Raw genomic sequence first — 18099 nt, 5'->3', positions numbered from 1 at the left:
ACATCTAATCTATGGAGGGTGTATCATGCCTGATTTAAATACAATACAAACATCGGAATGCAATACACACATCGGAATGGAATACACGTGTAACACCAAATACAATGCAAAAATACGGAATGTTTGTGCCAAAATAAAAGCAATGTGTATTACATTTGAGCGCAGCGTATTCCATTCTAGCATGTGTATTGTATTTGGTCACGAGTGTATTCCATTCTGCATGTGTATTACATTTGAGCGCTGTAGGTATTATGGCACTTGCAAATACAATGCTGCAAATACAATGCAAATTAGTATCCGCCCATAGGTTCTGGGTACTCATTTGCATTGCTTTTCGATATCCGGTTACTCATTTGCATTGCTTTTCGATATCCTATGTAAATCCGATCTAATTTGCATTGTATTCCATTCCGATGTAGGTATTATGGCACCTACATCGGAATGGAATACAACCTTCCGGTTCCAGCCATAGGTTCTGCCCTTTCCGGCCATAAGTGGCGCTGTGATTCGCTATGGGAGCTTCAAGAGAGTATAAAAACTCTGACATCTGTAGAGTTTGCCCTTTCATCAATTGCTGCACGTGTTGCCTGTTGTGTGTCTCCAGCCTTTCCACGAGCCTTTTCCTTATAATAGCCTTATAGTATTAGCCTAGCCTTTATCATATCATAAGGTTAACAACATGGACGCATTTGAGATTGTACGACGAGAAATCCGTGGCCTCCAACTTCAGACGGAGCAAAACACAGTGTCTAACGATTTTGTGTTCTACCGCGTAGAGTGGCTGTTGGATAGAATGGGGCAAATCTCTGCTGCTATGGGTGTAGAATTTCCTCAAGTAACGGTAACCGCCTTGATGACCATTCAACAGGAACATTTGTTGACATTAACGATGCCAAACGCAACAGCACCCGAGACTGGGATCATCACCACTGGCCGACCGGGCCGTCCAAAATTGGACGTCCCGTTCAGTTTAATTGAGTTCTACGTCAGCTTGGGCATATCAGCGACAGATGTTGCCGGTATACTCAATGTTTCGCTGAGGACGATCAGTAGAAGAATGGAGCAAAACGACATGAGGTCAGTCACACATTGAACTGAATACTAAAACTAAAACCAAACTCTGATAATTATATTACCGTCCGGATTGACATGTCAGTATTTGGTAGGCATTGCATGATTTTGCAGATATCTGTGTTAACTGGTATGTAATATCGTGGTTCCAGTGTTGCAGCATTCGGCAGAAACCTTCGTTTTCCATAACACTGTAGGCCTACAGGCGAAGGTCCTTGCAAATAAACCCAGATAGACTTGGCAGTAGTCGGAGCCCTCGGGGAGTTAAAGTTTGTTTTGAAATATAATCGTTCCATCCAGACTTTAGATGTATCTGTTTTTCCCCGCTTTGCGCCATTTCAGCCATTCATCTTCTTAATTTTGATAACATCACAACATTCTGATAGAACATCGACATGCTAGAAACACATAACTACACATAATTAGATGATCACACAGCCCCAAACGAACGTATCCACAAAGTATGAGTATTTTGTGATCGTTAAACTGCTGTTTATTATATCGAGTGGGTACTTGGGTACTCGGCTGCGTTCGTAAATTCGCTCTGGAAATCTGATCAGCAGTCATGGAATGCCTCTTGTCCAATCAATCCTACGAACGGACACACACAGACATCACTGTAAACTGTATGTAACGTCATATAAGTATGTCATAAATATTACAATATATCTTTTTTTCACAATAGGGTATCAGATTTCTATTCTGATGTGGAAGATGAGCACCTGGACACCATTATTTCTGATATCCAGCATATGTTTCCCAACTGTGGGTACAAGATGGTGCGAGGACATCTTCAAGGGAGAGGCATCAGGGTTCAGAGTATGTAGTCTGATTCAGAGTTTGGCAAACCTACAGCTATCTTGGCACCAAAGGTTTTATCACATGAATACATTTGCCATCAAGAAAGTTTAAATCATGTTTACATCCAATGGACAATCATTGAAAAAGGTCGATGGTGAAAATGAGTCCACAGCAGGATCCGTATATCATGCTTGAACGCTTGTGAACCCTGTTGGAATTTCCACACATTTTATGCTTTTATTTGATCTTCATATGAGTCCCATAGTCTGATGACGACTTTCAAGCATGACTGTATACAGTGTATTGAGGGAGGGGGATTTGGAAAGTAGCTTGTGTTGTTAGTGCAGAACAGTATACAAAGCTCCAAATCCCACAAAACAAGGTTATGTGATGTATTTTGTAACCATATTGTCCTTTTAAATTGTATTAATGATCACTGTTATTGGATATTATGATCATAGGTCTCCGAGTCCAACAAGCAATGAGACGCATTGACCCAGAGGGAGTATTGGAGCGTACATTACGTCTGAACACAATAAGAAGAAGGGTGTACAGTGTCCCCGCACCAAACTGCTTGTGGCACATTGATGGGAATCATAAGCTTATCAGGTATCCATAGATAATATTGGTCAGAAGTGATGAATAACAAGTAATTGAGAAAAACAAAATCATATTCATCATAAATGTGTCTCATTTCTTATGTTTTCTGAAGGTGGCGCATCATTATCCATGGAGGGATAGATGGTTTCAGCAGAATGGTTGTGTTTCTGAAAGCATCCAACAACAACCGTGCCGAGACAGTCTGTTCCCATTTTCTTGAGGCTGTCCATGCACACGGCTTGCCATCCAGGGTTCGCAGCGATAAAGGGGGCGAGAACTGGGATGTAGCAAGCTACATGGTGGCCAACAGAGGTATCGACAGACACTCCCACATTGCTGGGAGAAGTGTGCATAACCAGAGGTATTTCTTTCACAAGTAGTCATATTTCTGTAACAATACTCTAACACCTTACACCAATTACAATTGTTCAACACCTATTACCCATATTATTGTAATGGTGACCATGGTATGAAGCACTCTGAGGCGTTTGTATATATTTCATGGGTAGGGTTAATGAGCAGCCTACCCATGCAGTATATTTTGATATATGCATCCCTCTTTGTGGTTTACACCATACATATGGTGTATATTTTATCCCCCAACAGAATAGAGAGACTCTGGAGGGATGTCTTCATCGGTGTGACAGAGCTCTTCCACTCACTCTTTTGGCACTTGGAGTGTGAAGGACTCTTGTGTCCAGACGATGAGACACACCTCTTTGCTCTTCAATGGGTGTTCCTGCCCAGGATTCAGATGCACCTGGACTTCTTTGTCCAGGGGTGGAACCACCATGGAATCCGCACTGCCCGAAATCAGTCACCCATGCAGCTATGGCACAGGTTCCGAAACAGCCCAGGCGCTCCAGATCTACAGCAGGTTTCTATACTTTTTTATTAATCCTTTATTTAACCAGGGTAGTCATATCGAGACAGTAGCCTCTTTTTCAAATGAGCCCTGGCCAAGAAAAGCAGCACTTAATTAAAAAAAGATGTTGTTATTATTTATTTATACTATAAAAACATACAACATACAACATAAAATAACAACCAACAAGCAACAGAAACAGTGAGCGGATACACTGTTTTTATATACCTTTAAAATCATACCAAAATAGACAGTTGTTGTCATTGGAGTTTATTGGAAACAGTAGATCACTAATGGAAGATCCTTCAACTCATGCTGAAATAGGCTGACATTCTCATATTACATTGCTGTTAAAAATGTAACCGTCTTTTTAAGTGGTGCAGCCACTTCTATACATGACATGTGTCCGTCTGTGTGTGTCCGGTTGTAGCATGAGATTGTGACGTCATCTGTCATACAGATACCTCTCAAAACCAATAACCCTATCCATTCTGTTTAACCTGATGTTTAGGTGGACATTAACTACGGCATTGACTGGATTGGACCCAGTGACCCTGGAGAAGACGCTGCTGGAATTCAAGTGCCTGAGATTCAACTGTCACGGCAACTTTCTCAGGCAGAGCTAGACCAGCTCCCTCATCCTGATAACACAGTGAAAGATTATGGGGTGCACTTGTATTTGCAAACACTGGAAGTCTTGACTACCCTGTTGAGCTAGACTTTGGATGACATTGCTAGAGTCGTGAGGGACAGCTCTCCAGTGAAACACGGCAACATCCCCCAGCTTGTAGGCCTGGAGAATGGCACCGTGCTTGTTCAATGCTACGACTGGCAAAACGTTATTACTTATCATTACTTGTTTACTTGTGTTTGCACAGCATGTTATTAAAATAAATTCTGTTTCTGATTCAAGACTTTTTTGTATCATTAAAAGAATAATAGTTACAACAACCATAAAGCCTCCATAATGATAAGCTGGCTAATTAGCTTAGGTAATACCTTGCTAGGTAATAATGTTAGCTATAGCTATCTGACCCAGTGACTAACTGTTACGTCCACCAGGATCTGACCTCCATATCAACTCTATCAGACCGTAACTGTGGGGAACATGGCGCGTTCCGACCTGCAGGGGGAGCCACAGGACGGTTGGTGATCAGCCGGTGCCAATTGCGCCCCCATCCCTTCACCAACCGTCCTGTGATCTCTACAACTCTACAACTCTACAACCAGAGAGTTGTAGAGTCAACTCTACAACCAGGCCCTGCAGGGTGGGGGAGACCTGGAGCTGGAACTTTTGGAACTTTTTACTTATTGAGCCTGCACTGTTTTATGTATTTTATTGAATGTCTTCTGTTTTCTGTAGTGAATGTTTTCTGCCCTAACTGAGCTGTTTGACAACAAAATTTCCCCATTGGGGACAATAAAGGTTTTCAATCAATCAATCAATCAATCATTAGACAGCACCAGCAGAGAGGCACTATCATGGGAATGGACTCTTAGTCATAGGCCTCACTACATGTGGAACAATAGAACCAGGCTGCTTGAGCTACTCACACAGCCCAGCAGAGAGGCACTATCATGGAGGTCATAGCTCCAGAAGAGGGGTGACTGGTAGACAGCTAGGCCCAGTGAGGGCTCTCCTAATCGGACTGGCAGTGTATCACATAGTACCTGGAGGTCAGAGCTCCAGAAGAGGGGTGACTGGTAGACAGCTAGGCCCAGTGAGAGCACTCCTAATCGGACTGACAGAGTAGCAGTTAGGCCCTGGAGGTCAGAGCTCCAGATGAGGGGTGAATGGTAGACAGCTAGGCCCAGTGAGAGCACTCCTAATCGGACTGACAGAGTAGCAGTTAGGCCCTGGAGCTCATGTGACCTCCAGCATAGGGCCACAGGCCTAGTCACAGCACCCATGGAAGGTGTGTTGTCTCTGGGCTGTGTGTCTAGCTGAACACCTCTGGTAGTCCTTGGTACATCTCATGTTGGTACATCTCTTCCACAATGGGAGGTGAGAGTGAAGCTATTCAGCTTCACTTTCATCTCCCTTTTTTTAGGCCTCCATAACAGGTAAGTTACTGCCCAGCAGAGTGTCTCTCTGCTGGGCTGAGTGAGTAGCTGAAGCAGCCTGGTTCTATTGTTCCACATGTAGTGAGGCCTATGACTCTGTTTCCATGCCCATGATAGTGTCTCTCTGCTGGGCTGTGTGAGTAAATGAAGCAGCCTGGTTCTATTGTTCCACATGTAGTGAGGCCTATGACTCCGTTTCCATGCCCATGATAGTACCTCTCTGCTGGGCTGTGTGAGTAGCTCAAGCAGCCTGGTTCTATTGTTCCACATGTAGTGAGGCCTATGACTAAGTGTCCATGCCCATGATAGTGCCTCTCTGCTGGGCTGTGTGAGTAGCTCAAGCAGCCTGGTTCTATTGTTCCACATGTAGTGAGGCCTATGACTAAGAGTCCATGCCCATGATAGTGCCTCTCTGCTGGTGCTGTCTAATGTTGTCTAATGTTACCTGTTACCTCCAAACTTCCTCACTTTGAATGCCAACCACCAATGGGGGTGGGGGGGGTTTGGGGGTTGCACCAGGAAGTGCTCTTGGTGACAAATAAATGCTTGCAATCAACTCAGAATCATGAAAAATGCCTAGTTTGACCCCTCAAAAGTTACTCAAGTCCAATTTAAGCATTTTCGAATTTTCGAAAATCGGTTATCGGTACCCCAACTTTGAGCAGTTTTTTATGAGGTTTCCCACAGGAGTTGAATTTCAACCTTTTAGGACATGTTATTACACACCTTTAGAAACACATTGGTGAAGAAATTTCTTGGTAACGATTTACTTCGCAGATTGGTCAAATATCTGGTAAAATGCCCTTACTATTAAAACATGTAACGTTAGATATATATCGTTATACAGGGAGCGATGTATTTCTACGGAAATATGGAATCAATCTATTGAGGATTGTGATCTTAAATGCTTTGTCATCTCATGGTGCACAGCAATGACAGCATACACGATTTGACAAGGAAATAGAATGTTCAACACGGGTTGGAATCTCTGTACTTGATTTATTAAGACAGTCAGCGAATGGTTCATTCAGCACAGTACCACAGCATCGGCATTCAACGACATCATTATACAGACAGGCTGATAGATACGAGTGCAGCGCTGTCTGGGGCTAACTCCCGGTTCATCGAGTTTACGGTTAAAAGCATAACTTCTCGGGGTGTCAGCGCGGTGGTTAAGGGCTCAAAATGACCGTAGACAGATGGTGACGTTAGCAAAGTGTGTACCACCTCCACAGCCGGTGTTATTCGCGGACAAAGACGGTGCATAATAGCGATTTTTGTGTTGTGCTTGTTGTAAATAAAAGTTATATGATTCATTGAAATGACATTAAACTAAGATAATACGATGGTCAGCATAATTTTTCGAATCTTTATTAATAAGCTATTACAGAAACTGTCGTCATCGTTGGCATCGCGAATCCTATGGCCGGAAAGGGCAGAACCTATGGGCGGATACTAATTTGCATATGGGCGGATACTAATTTGCATTGTATTTGCGAGTGCCATAATACCTACAGCGCTCAAATGTAATACACATGCAGAATGGAATACACTCGTGACCAAATACAATACACTCGTGACCAAATACAATACACATGCTAGAATGGAATACGCTGCGCTCAAATGTAATACACATTGCTTTTATTTTGGCACAAACATTCCGTATTTTTGCATTGTATTTGGTGTTACACGTGTATTCCATTCCGATGTGTGTATTGCATTCCGATGTTTGTATTGTATTTAAATACGGCATGATACACCCTCCATACTAATCATCGTAGCGCGTACAATAGAGCATCCAGGCCAGGGGGACATTTGGCGATGCCTGCTCACTCATGGAGATGGAGATAGGTGATAGATAGCCAGGGGTTGGAGGAGTCCTTTGTGGCGGCTAGGGGAGGTTGTAATGAGGTTGGAGCCAGGTCATTGAGCATCCACCGGAGTTTACATTGACATTTTGGAGGGCAAAAAGAAAGATGTTTCTGAAGGCACAGGTCTTGATACAAACACACCTTTTCAGAAACTTTTACTTAAGCCATTGATTAAAGTGAATGTCTGCAGGGGAAAGCTGAGAACCTTAGTTGTGGAATGTGCTCCCTAGTTTTCTACTGAATTGAATAGACCAGTAGTGGAAGTGCTTATTTAACTGAAATTAGTGTCCCCACCTTTGATTAGATGTTATTACCATTACAGTATGTGGGCATTATTGGTTATTACAGTGGATACTCTCTCCTTTGACTGTGGACTGTTTTAACCAGGCCTCCTGTTTGTCCATGTGCGCTGTAGAAGGGGGGAACATGAGGACAACTGTGCAAAAGCTTTACGTGGTCGGATGTCTGTGATATGATATGATGGGTCTTTCTGCAGGCAGAGCAGCGAGTCATTTCTTTTTTTCTTTGTTTTCTTCTTTTTGTTGCAGTTATGGGAGGAGTGTGCGTGTGTCTGTGTCTTTGTATGTTTATGTTGGCGAGAACTCGGGGGTGCCAGACAGGCATGTGTTTGTGTGCTTTCTGAAATTAGCCTAATATCCTATTGTCTGTGTTCCTTTTTTGCATTCATGCAATGTGATTCACGACTCCCAGGGCCTCTTTCCTCTAATGATGCCGTATTCATAGTGATTTTCATGCCGGAATGGGAACATGCTGTTAGGACAATGATGTTGTGGGCTTCTGAGGGCCCAACAGAGAAGCGACAGAAGCCTTTTAGAGCACCATTCCTTCTGTGTTTTGATGTCTCACTCTGGCCCGAGGCACTAAACCGTACAGTGTTGTACTCGGAAAAGTGGAACTCCGCGCACCCTGAAGGTACTCTATCCCAATGGGGTGTCATTATTTACTCTCTCTCCTGCTGTTATCTTGCGCCGTTTCTGTCAAAGACATGTCTCACCCCGAACTGCCTCCCGGGCTGTCATCGCCCCTTCATTGGGGTGAAACAATGCCTCCCCCTTATCAATGTAGGGACGTTACTTCATTTATGGTAACTCAGTTGCTCGGACTACCTATTTGGAATATTTTGTACATTGTTATGTTATGTTATGTTAATTTCATTTATAATGCGCCCCCCATCCAACTTTTACATCGGCCCGGGGCGCAGCCCGGGTAAAGGAACAGATAAAGACAAGGACAAGGAACACAGAGAGCAATCAGACACAGACGACTTAAACGTAAAACTCAGGCATACAATTCACAACAAATAGGGAGTAGATTTAGGGAATGTCATTTTGGAAGAGGTGGGTTTTTAACTTGGCTCTAAAGGAGTCCAGAGTGGGGGCAAACTTGATGGCAGAAGGGAGCGCGTTCCACAGGGTCGGTGCCATCACCGCAAAGGCACGGTCACCCTTCCTCTTGAGGTTGGTACGTGGGACCCTCAGGCTGAGTTGGGCGTCGGACCTGAGCCTGGGTCTGGGCCTTGAGGAGGTAGACTGGTCCAGGAGGTCCTTGATGTAAGGTGGGGCGAGACTGTTGAGAGCTTTAAAAACAAAGGTGCAGATTTTGAACTTCACTCTCTTCTTCACTGGGAGCCAGTGAAGGGAGATGTGGTCCCTCATTTTGGTGCCTGGCAGCGGCATTTTGGACTAGCTGCAGGCGGTAGATGGTACAGTGCTGTACTCGGAAAAGTGGAACTCCGCGCACCCTGAAGGTACTCTATCCCAATGGGGTGTCATTATTTACTCTCTCTCCTGCTGGTATCTTGCGCTGTTTCTGTCAAAGACATGTCTCACCCCGAACTGCCTCCCGGGCTGTCATCGCCCCTTCATTGGGGTGAAACAATGCCTCCCCCTTATCAATGTAGGGACGTTACTTCATTTATGGTAACTCAGTTGCTCGGACTACCTATTTGGAATATTTTGTACATGTTGTGCCCCGATGCTTGCTTGTTTGCCATTGAGTCAACTATCATGTGTCACCCTTCAAGTCGATTGTGCACGCTGTCTCCCGCGCACAACTTTCTAAACGCACCGTGTTCACTCCGACCGAGGTCAAGCGAACATATCAAGGACCTCTCCAATAGAGACTGCGCCCCACCCCCACAAATGCTGTTCCATATTTCCATTCTTTTCAGCAATGTATGTTTCTATAATAAAGTTGTGCTTAAGGAGTTCTTTAAATCTACTTATATTTAGGGATTCTTTTTTTGTGTTTTGAATATAAATATTTTACCTAATAAAATGGTTTTATTATTTATCATTTTATTTTCCTCGTCAAGATCACCAATTAAAACCTTCACACGGTCCAACTTAAGATTTTTATTGGAATAAAGCTTTTGTACTTGTGTCCAAAATAAGGCTACACAAGGACAATACCAAAATAGATTGGGGGAGGATTCAATTTCCTCGTCACAGAACCTACATGGGTTATATTCTTCTAGGCCCCAGATATGTAACGTTTTTTTTGTTGCTAAATAATTATAAATTAACTTGAATTGAAAGTATCTTATGTGAGAATCGACAGTTGTTTTATAAATGAGATTAAAAACTTGGTACCATGGGAGTGGACAATCAAACAGGTTCTCCCATTTATTGTGTAATCGATATGGGATGGCCATTAAATCTTTTGAGGTTGTGTAAAAATTATAGATTGGTTTATTTATTTTAATCCTTTTTAGCCATTTCCAATTTTTTTGTGTGGGTGGCAGACAATTATATTTCGGGTGTCATTATTGATTATTTCCCTCCATTTGGGGGGGAGGGCTGCAGTCAACTGATTATAGTCTTGGATGGGGCAAATGCGACCATATGTCTTAGCAAATTGCTTATGGGTCATAATCCTTCCATCTTCATTTAATAAGTCTTTTATAAATACAATATTTTTTTTCAAACATGTGTTTCCAGTAAAAAGGTTTTCTCTGAATTAGAATATTGGAATTGATCTGGACCCTTTCTATCTGAAATTAGCAGCTCACATTGTCTCAGCCCCCATCACCTGTCTGTTCAACCTCTCCCTGCAAACCTCAGAATTCCCCATGGACTGGAAATCTGCTGCTGTCATCCCACTCTTCAAGGGAGGTGACAAGTTAGACCTAAACTGTTACAGGCCTATATCCATCCTACCCTGCCTCTCCAAAGTCTTAGAGAGAGAAACTGGTCAACAATCAGCTCACCCACCATCTGGAGTCCTATAGTATCTTCAGCACTACGCAATCCGGCTTTAGATCTGGCTACGGTTGTGTCTCTGCAACACTTAAAGTGCTAAACGACATCATATGCGCCTTTGACTCCAAGCACTACTGTGTAGCTGTATTTATTGACCTGGCTAAGGCCTTTGACTCCGTGGACCACTGCATCCTGCTTGACAGACTCAAGGATGTTGGACTCGCAGAGGAATGCCTGGCATGGTTTAACAACTACTTCTCTGGCCGTGTGCAGTCTGTGAGAGCTGAAGGCCTGCTGTCTGACCCAATGTCCCTGTCCATGGGTGTCCCCCAGGGCTCCATTCTGGGTCCAACACTATTTAATATTTTTATAAATAACATTGCTCACGCGGCTGGAAACTCTTAAATCCATCTGTACGCTGACGACACCATTCTTTACACGTCCGCACCTCCTTTGGCCGTCACTCTTTTCAGTTTGCTGCCCCCACTGACTGGAATGCGTTGCAGTTGTCACTAAAACTCACCACTTTTATAGCATTACCCACTTTTAAACACTCACTTTCAGATGTTGTCTCGGATCACTGCACTTGCTTTTAAGATAACTTCCCCCTGCTGTAATGTATAGATATTTTTGATACTGTATTGCACTCATGTTTTATATTGTATATATCGTGTTTTGTATCGTATATACTGTGTTGTGTTCTGTGTACTAACTTGCCTCTGTTCTGCCAATTGGCCAGATCGTCGTTGCAAATGAGAATTTGTTCTCAACTGACCTATCTGGTTAAATAAAGGTTAAATAAAATAAAATAAAAACTTGTCTCGTGAGTCAACTGCTTTCCACAATCACCACAGTATGCATGTGTGTCCTTGTTGTGTTTCCTTCTGTTTTCCCTCTCACTGTCATTCTACATTCAGGTGTCCATCTGCAATTGGCCATTTGTTCCCTGTTCCTGTCCTCTCAGAGGGCTGTAAGTCTGTTTAAATGTTCCACCAGCTTTCTCATTGTCAGTGGAGTAGTTTTGGGTGTGGTAGTGTTTGTTCTGTCGACACTTAAGAGTCTTTGTGTACAGTCAGATATCAACTTGTGCTTACGAACACTTACAGTATAGCTTTTTGTTATTGTTAAATCGTCCTGACTTGTTCATTTGCCTTGCATTAAACATCATGTATTTTGAGTTCATTAGTTTTGTCACACACGCCATAGGAAACAGGTGAGTGGGTGAGAGGCTTTGCCTGTTATTTTCATTAGGCGAAGGAGAGGATGTCAATGTATGTATTAGATTGGGTTGTGTATATATATGCACTAGATTAGGATAGTGTGTTATTTTGGATTTCCTGAGTTGGCACACTACCTGTTGTCCTTTGGTGCGTGTATTGTACTATTACACACTCACCACTGTTATTGTAAATAAATTATTGCACTTAAGTTCAATTGGGTGTGACTTTTTATTAGTGCCCTACATTAAGCTTGGTGTATACATTTTTTAATCTATGTATAACTTTATCAAAACTTAATTGATACATCTACAGGTATATATTGGAATACAGTATCCCACTCAAGAAATTAGCTTCCTCTGAAGTTGTTTGTATAACAGATTATACAAGATAAAGATGTTTCTTTGAAAAGATGTATTGCATGACAAAACTAACCTCAGCAGGAGAGGCAGAGAAATCTTGTAATTCATATTTTTTAATTGATTTAACATCTTTGAAGTTAACATGTTTTTTTTTACAGCAGATAACTGAACACACAAAGTATTTTACTATGAAATATTTGTTTAAAAAAAATAAAGCCTGGATGATGACTGACAGTGGCATAGTGGTGTTACTGTATTAGTTGTGTTTATTTGTGTTTCATAGAAAAGCAAGAATTCAGAGGATGGAGTGAGTTGTCTGGAGTAACCACAGTGCATTCGGTTACCTTAAAGACATATTAAGAATTATAATAAAAACTGTGTTAGGATGTTTTTGGACATATTTTGTGTGTATTTGTGCATGCTTGGGAGGGATAGTGACGTCTCTACTGTGACCCCTCATCCACCTCACTGCTGCTGAGGGAGTTTGAGGGAGAGGCACCCTTGGGGGAGGAGGGCGTCCGCCGGGAGGAAGGGGAGGCAGGGGGAGACGAGGGCCAGTCTGAGGACGGCGATGGGGAGCGCCCCCTAGTGGGGCTGCTGCTGGGAGAAGCACGGGGAGATGCGTAGGGAGACAGAGCCTGGAGCATCCGGCCACTGCTCTCCTGAATGGCATGCTGCTCCGAGAAAGGCAGAGAGGGAGGGAGCGAGAGAGAGAGAGAAAAAAAAACAGTTAGTGTTTGTGTTCTTGTTTGTCAAACTGACTGCTTTTGCTATTTGTGGATTATTATCTCGTCAATTGCTTTATGGAGAAGTGCAGTGAGATGGGGGAGAGGAGAGGAGACCAGCACTTACCATGCTCCCCTCTAGTGGGTATTATTTGTAAGTAATGATTTTCAACCCTACATGCTGGTTTCCTGGACATAGATTAAGCCTAATTTTAGACTAAAATGCCTCTTCAATGCAGATGTTCTATTGAAAATGTTAGTCCAGGACTAGGCATAATCTGCGTCTAGGAAACCACCCCGTCGATATCTTAAAATCTGCTTTGGGGATAAGAGTAAACTTACCCATGCTCCGTCTACACCGAACAGCTCCAGGAAATTCCCGATGAACTCGCGTGACTTCTCCTCCCATTTGTGGATGAGGTCGTGGCTCTTCTCCTCCACGCTGTGAACAAAGTGCTTGGACACCTCCTCCACCGTCCGCACCTTTTCCTTCATCTTATCTACCTGGTTCTGCAGACGAAATTTCTTCTCCTACCCAACGAGTCAGACATAAAGTCAGCTATTAGGGAATTGTATTATCTCTAACACATGGCTCTTCCAATTTATTCCAATAAACCCCAAAAAGTTACACAAAAAGTGCCATATTGGATAGTGTATACTTATAGAACATATGGTACATACCGTATGTATTGTATATTTCATGTAACTGGCAGCTTTCTTTTTCAGGATTACCAGCCATTTTGCTCCATTCAGTACATGACCAAATGTAAGTTTGAGTATGTGTGGTGATATAATTAGATTAGATTATTAGATTAGATTCAACTTTATTGTCATTGCAGAGTACAAGTACCAGACAATGAAATACAGTGTGGTATGTACAGATGCATAAGTGGTGGCTATATCAAAGGAGGTATGTGCAATGTGCAAAGAAAATATGGTATGTGCAAACGTAGTATTTGTAAACAGCAGTAGTGCAACGGGTAATTGAGTGTTCACATTGACCAGGGGTGTGTGCAACTAACAGTAGAGCAAAGGCTAATTGGATTATTACCCTCATGAAGCCAACATTGAGCTCTCTGGCTGTGTAGCCTCTCTGTAGGTTGCGTCGGACGTACACATCATAGTCTCTCACGATGCGAGTGATCAGGTCAGATGTAGAGATGCCGTCTGTCCTCTGTGTGGCCACGAACATCCCTGTAACAAACAGATAGAACAGCTCAAATCGTTATAATATAATGCAGTGAGCCATTCTCTATAGAAAGCATTGGTGGAAAAACGTCCTAGTGAATAACACAGAAGTGCACACTGGTAAAAGCTTATCCTTAAATAAATTTAAAAACATACAAATGTATCTGAGGTATTTGCAGTGTGTGCTTGTGTGAAGATCTCTCACCTGCTTCCTTGATGTGCTTGTAGACATCCTCTGATCCTGCAGAGGTGTATGGGATATCGTCATGGGCCACAAAGTCAATCTGGGGATATCACATAACAACACTAAGGGATAAATTACACATGCTGCGTCAACCTTACCTGAGCGGCTTGTGTGAGTTTCATTTAGGCACCTATCTTAACAGGTTAGGTTGGTCCAGTGAGTACAACAGGTCCAGTGAGTACAATGCTGTAAAAAGTCCAACGGCAAAAGTTCCGCCACGCACACGCACCGCTGAGGTAAGGTCGGATGTGTAATTTAGGTGTAAGATTTTATAAGCATCACACATGGACTATGCTCTTCTATATACGATTTAAGTACTCTGTGGCTCAGTTGGTAGAGCATGGCGCTAATAGTGCTTAGGTTGTGGGTTTGGTTCCCGCTGGGACCATAGACTGTAGTAGACTGAAAAATGTATGCACTCACTGCAATGTAAGTCGCCTTGGATAAAAGCGTCAGCTAAATGGCATATGATAAATAGTATCATGTGGTGTACAGTATGTGACCCCTACTGTATGTGACACCTCTCCAGAGGGGCTACTGCTAACCTTATGTTTCTTCAGGAACTGAGGGCTGATGGTCCAGGGAGCATCCCGGACCACCTCATCCACGTAGCGGCAGTGCCTCAGTGCTTCGTAGCGCTCGCCTTCTGTCATCACTGTGTAGCCCTTTAACTTGTGTGTGAGTTCATCACTGCAGACTGTGAGGACAGGCACACGGTCGTACACTTAAGCCCAATGCACACGGCGTGCGATGCGATATTGCCGCACGACAACATTCGATTCTCCATTCACACCCACACACTTCGGTGGTGTGAATTGAGAATCGAATGTTGTCGTGCGACAAAATCGCACGCCGTGTGCATTGGCCTTTACAGTGAAAGGTCTTCACACAGAGAGGGTGAATGTCAGAAACATTTTCAGTCACTTCTTTGGTGGGGAAAGAAAGTGTCTGGGGTCCAATTTCACATAGTTCTGTGTGTGTGTGTGTGTGTGTGTGTGTGTGTGTTTGTGTTCATGCTTACCTCCCACTATCAGATGTGTGTTGGGGAACAAGTTCTTGGCTTGCATCAAAGCACGAGCATGCCCAGAGTGGAAGAGATCAAAAATCCCATCAGCATAGACTCGGACTGGTCGGTGTGCTACAGGAGAAGAGAAAAAAACTAATATTTTCTGTGTGTCTCTCTCAGTTCTCAGTTCCACTGTCACCACCATTACCCTCTCTGTCTTGACATATCTGTGTTTCCCCCTGCCTCTCATCGACTCTGGGACTTCCGCTCCCCCCCTACCCCCCTGTCACACACACACACACACACACACACACACACATACACGCACACACACACACACACACACACACACACACACACACACACACACATACACACACGGAATGTAATCTAGATTAGTTTTTACATACTCTAATTTACAGCCTACATAATTATTGTTCTACTGCCCCTTTCTACTGTAAGAATAAGAATAATTCATTTTTCTAAAAGGTGGGTAAACGCTTTTCACAGAAAGTCTTACATGTGTGTACCCTCCATATGTGATAATTCATATGATCAGTTGAAATGACATCAGTTGAAATGACATCAGGTGAAATGACATCAGTTGAAATGACATCAGTTGCAGTAAAGTTGACTGACCTGCCGTGCCCCTGCGGGCTTGGGCGATGGTCAGTTTTTCGTGAGGGACATCCGACTCGAAGCCTGTGTCCTTCGCAAACGCGGCAGGCTCTTTCAGAGTCTGATAGGACAGATGGGGGAGAAAGAATTAGACATTACAGCAATATAACTGCATGGCACACATTCATAACAGTTAATGTGACAGATAGTTATATACAGTATATCCTAGCCCTGGGAGAGAAAGAGTTTGTGTACACAAGACACATTAAATGCACCTTTATCTGTATATCTGTGTTGTCAGTATACTTTGAACCCGGAGCTGTTTGCTATCTGTTCATGTGTCTACGAAATAAAACAGCCATGTGAGGTGAAGAGAGAGACAACTCTGCAGAGAAAGGCTGATCCAGTATCTATTTAATTACCATTCATGGATCTATCAATCCTCTTCTCATTTCGTTATTGCATAATAACAACATTTACAGTCATTTCATTGTATATGTTTACCTGTGTTTATCTATACTGAGAGATAACTTGAATGTCACTGTATACAGTTCAGGGGAGGCTGGTGGAAATCTGGTAGCTGGTAGAAATCGAAGGATGAGCTCATTGTAATGCATCGAATGGAATAAGGAGTGGTATCAAATATGTGTGGTATGAAACACTTTCTGTTCCAAGCATTACAATGAGCACTTCCTCATTTACGTTAACATTTTGGGCATTTAGCAGACTCTTTTATCCAAAGCGACTTACAAGACATACATTTATCTAAATAATTGAATCATCTGTCCATCAGTCATAGCAAGAAAAAGTTATCTATGCTTGGGCCAGTAATCTATGCTCGGGAAAAAGTAATCTATGCTCAGGCCAGAGGCCATTGGCAGTCATAATGCTAGAAGAAGGAAGACCATTTTTTATTTTATTTTTTACAAGGTATTTATTGAAATATTTAAATTTAATTCCGCCGATTTCTACCTCCACCACCCTCACCTGATACAGTTGTATGTGAGCTACTGTACCAGGATGGCTCAGTCCCTTCTGTGTTATGCAACACGATAGTTAACTGTTTGCCCTCTCTCAGTTAGTTCTCAGCCCATGCAAGTACAATACACAACACATATTGTACATGCTCACAAGCCACACACACACACACACACACACACACACACACACACACACGTTAAGGGCTCAATAGAATCTGATTACATAAGGCTCCACCAGGCAGAACAACGTACTGTAATTACTGAGTAATCGTCTGGTCCAGTGTTTCATGTTGATGCTACAGTATGCAGAATGACTCACACATAAAGCCAGGCATGTGTAGCCATGGCTGACTCCATAAGATGTCTTATTTCATTGAGTTGACCAAGTACTGTCTGAGTGGCTTCAATAATGTACTCAATAATTATTATAATTGTGGTCCTCTGTGGCCCCGTTGGTAGAGCATGGTGCTATATATAGACAATTGGAATATAGTGTGCCGAAAAATGTAGGCCTACACTCACTGCAATTCCAAATCGCAAATCGGATATAAGCGTCAGCTAAATGGCATTATATTATTTATTATAATGAACCTAACCTCAGATGGAACACACAGGATTGGAAAACGCTGACAATATTGTTTTAATTGGGTGACAGCTCATATAAGAAATGTTACATTTTTGAGTGAATGTTGATTTACAGACTATTTGATTTCAGGTAAATATGATGATCACAATTCTGCCTTAACTCACCCTTTCGTTTCGCCTCCTACGTTGCTGTGTTGACTGCTGCGGGGCACTACTGGCTCTATTTCCATTGCGTCTCTTACCGCCCATGCTTCATCTGCTGTCGCCTTGTTTACCGACCTGTCAGTGCTGCTAGGCTGGAACAGTTCTGTGTGTTTTAAAGTGCGCGTCTAGCTGGCCGGCCTGACCCCGGTGACGAGAAAATCCTCTGTGCAAAGTTCAAGCCAACTTGGTAGAAGCAATAGAGACAGTTACGGTTGCACCTGATGACCGTCTGGAGGCCTATGGGAGGTATTATATTCACTATATTCTTCTCCACCCATAATTGAAGTAGAATCTGAATGCATGAGCGTTTATAGAATTTACAGAAATTATCTGCACGTTTTTTGGTGAATTTAATAGAGTAAAAGGGCTTCTGAAAAAGCCTTTTGCGACCTTTGGACCCTAATGCCGAGGGACAGGTTGTCCCAGCGGCCTATCAGGCTGGCTGATTATGCAATGTTTCACTGAAACCTCACTCAA

The 18099-nt window shown here is 42.9% G+C and overlaps 2 protein-coding genes across 2 annotated transcripts; one reads left to right on the top strand and one right to left on the bottom strand.

Annotated features, from left to right (window-relative positions):
• Positions 1-889: 889 nt before the first annotated feature.
• On the top strand, positions 890-10898 carry LOC308174935 (uncharacterized protein; the record flags this gene model as incomplete). The annotated part of the gene is made up of 8 exons (XM_080550046.1): positions 890-1077; positions 1757-1890; positions 2334-2481; positions 2585-2833; positions 3079-3349; positions 3849-4004; positions 10256-10406; positions 10588-10898. The coding sequence occupies 8 exons, from the start codon at positions 890-892 to the stop codon at positions 10896-10898; spliced, it is 1608 nt and encodes a 535-aa protein (XP_080406172.1).
• A 1042-nt stretch (positions 10899-11940) lies between these two features.
• Positions 11941-17770, bottom strand: pcyt1bb (phosphate cytidylyltransferase 1B, choline b). The gene is made up of 8 exons (XM_080549865.1): positions 17584-17770; positions 15875-15974; positions 15251-15367; positions 14775-14926; positions 14191-14269; positions 13849-13991; positions 13140-13328; positions 11941-12746 (listed from the first exon to the last, which is right to left on the bottom strand). Exons 1-8 carry the CDS (start codon positions 17665-17667, stop codon positions 12516-12518), a joined length of 1095 nt encoding a protein of 364 aa, XP_080405991.1. The 5' UTR covers positions 17668-17770; the 3' UTR covers positions 11941-12515.
• Positions 17771-18099: the final 329 nt, after the last annotated feature.

Source organism: Nansenia antarctica (assembly GCF_963989245.1).
Source record: "Nansenia antarctica genome assembly, chromosome: 20".
Taxonomy (NCBI): domain Eukaryota; kingdom Metazoa; phylum Chordata; class Actinopteri; order Argentiniformes; family Microstomatidae; genus Nansenia; species Nansenia antarctica.
The sequence above is the reverse complement of the archived record's forward strand: the minus strand, read 5'-3'. Positions and strand labels throughout refer to the sequence as shown.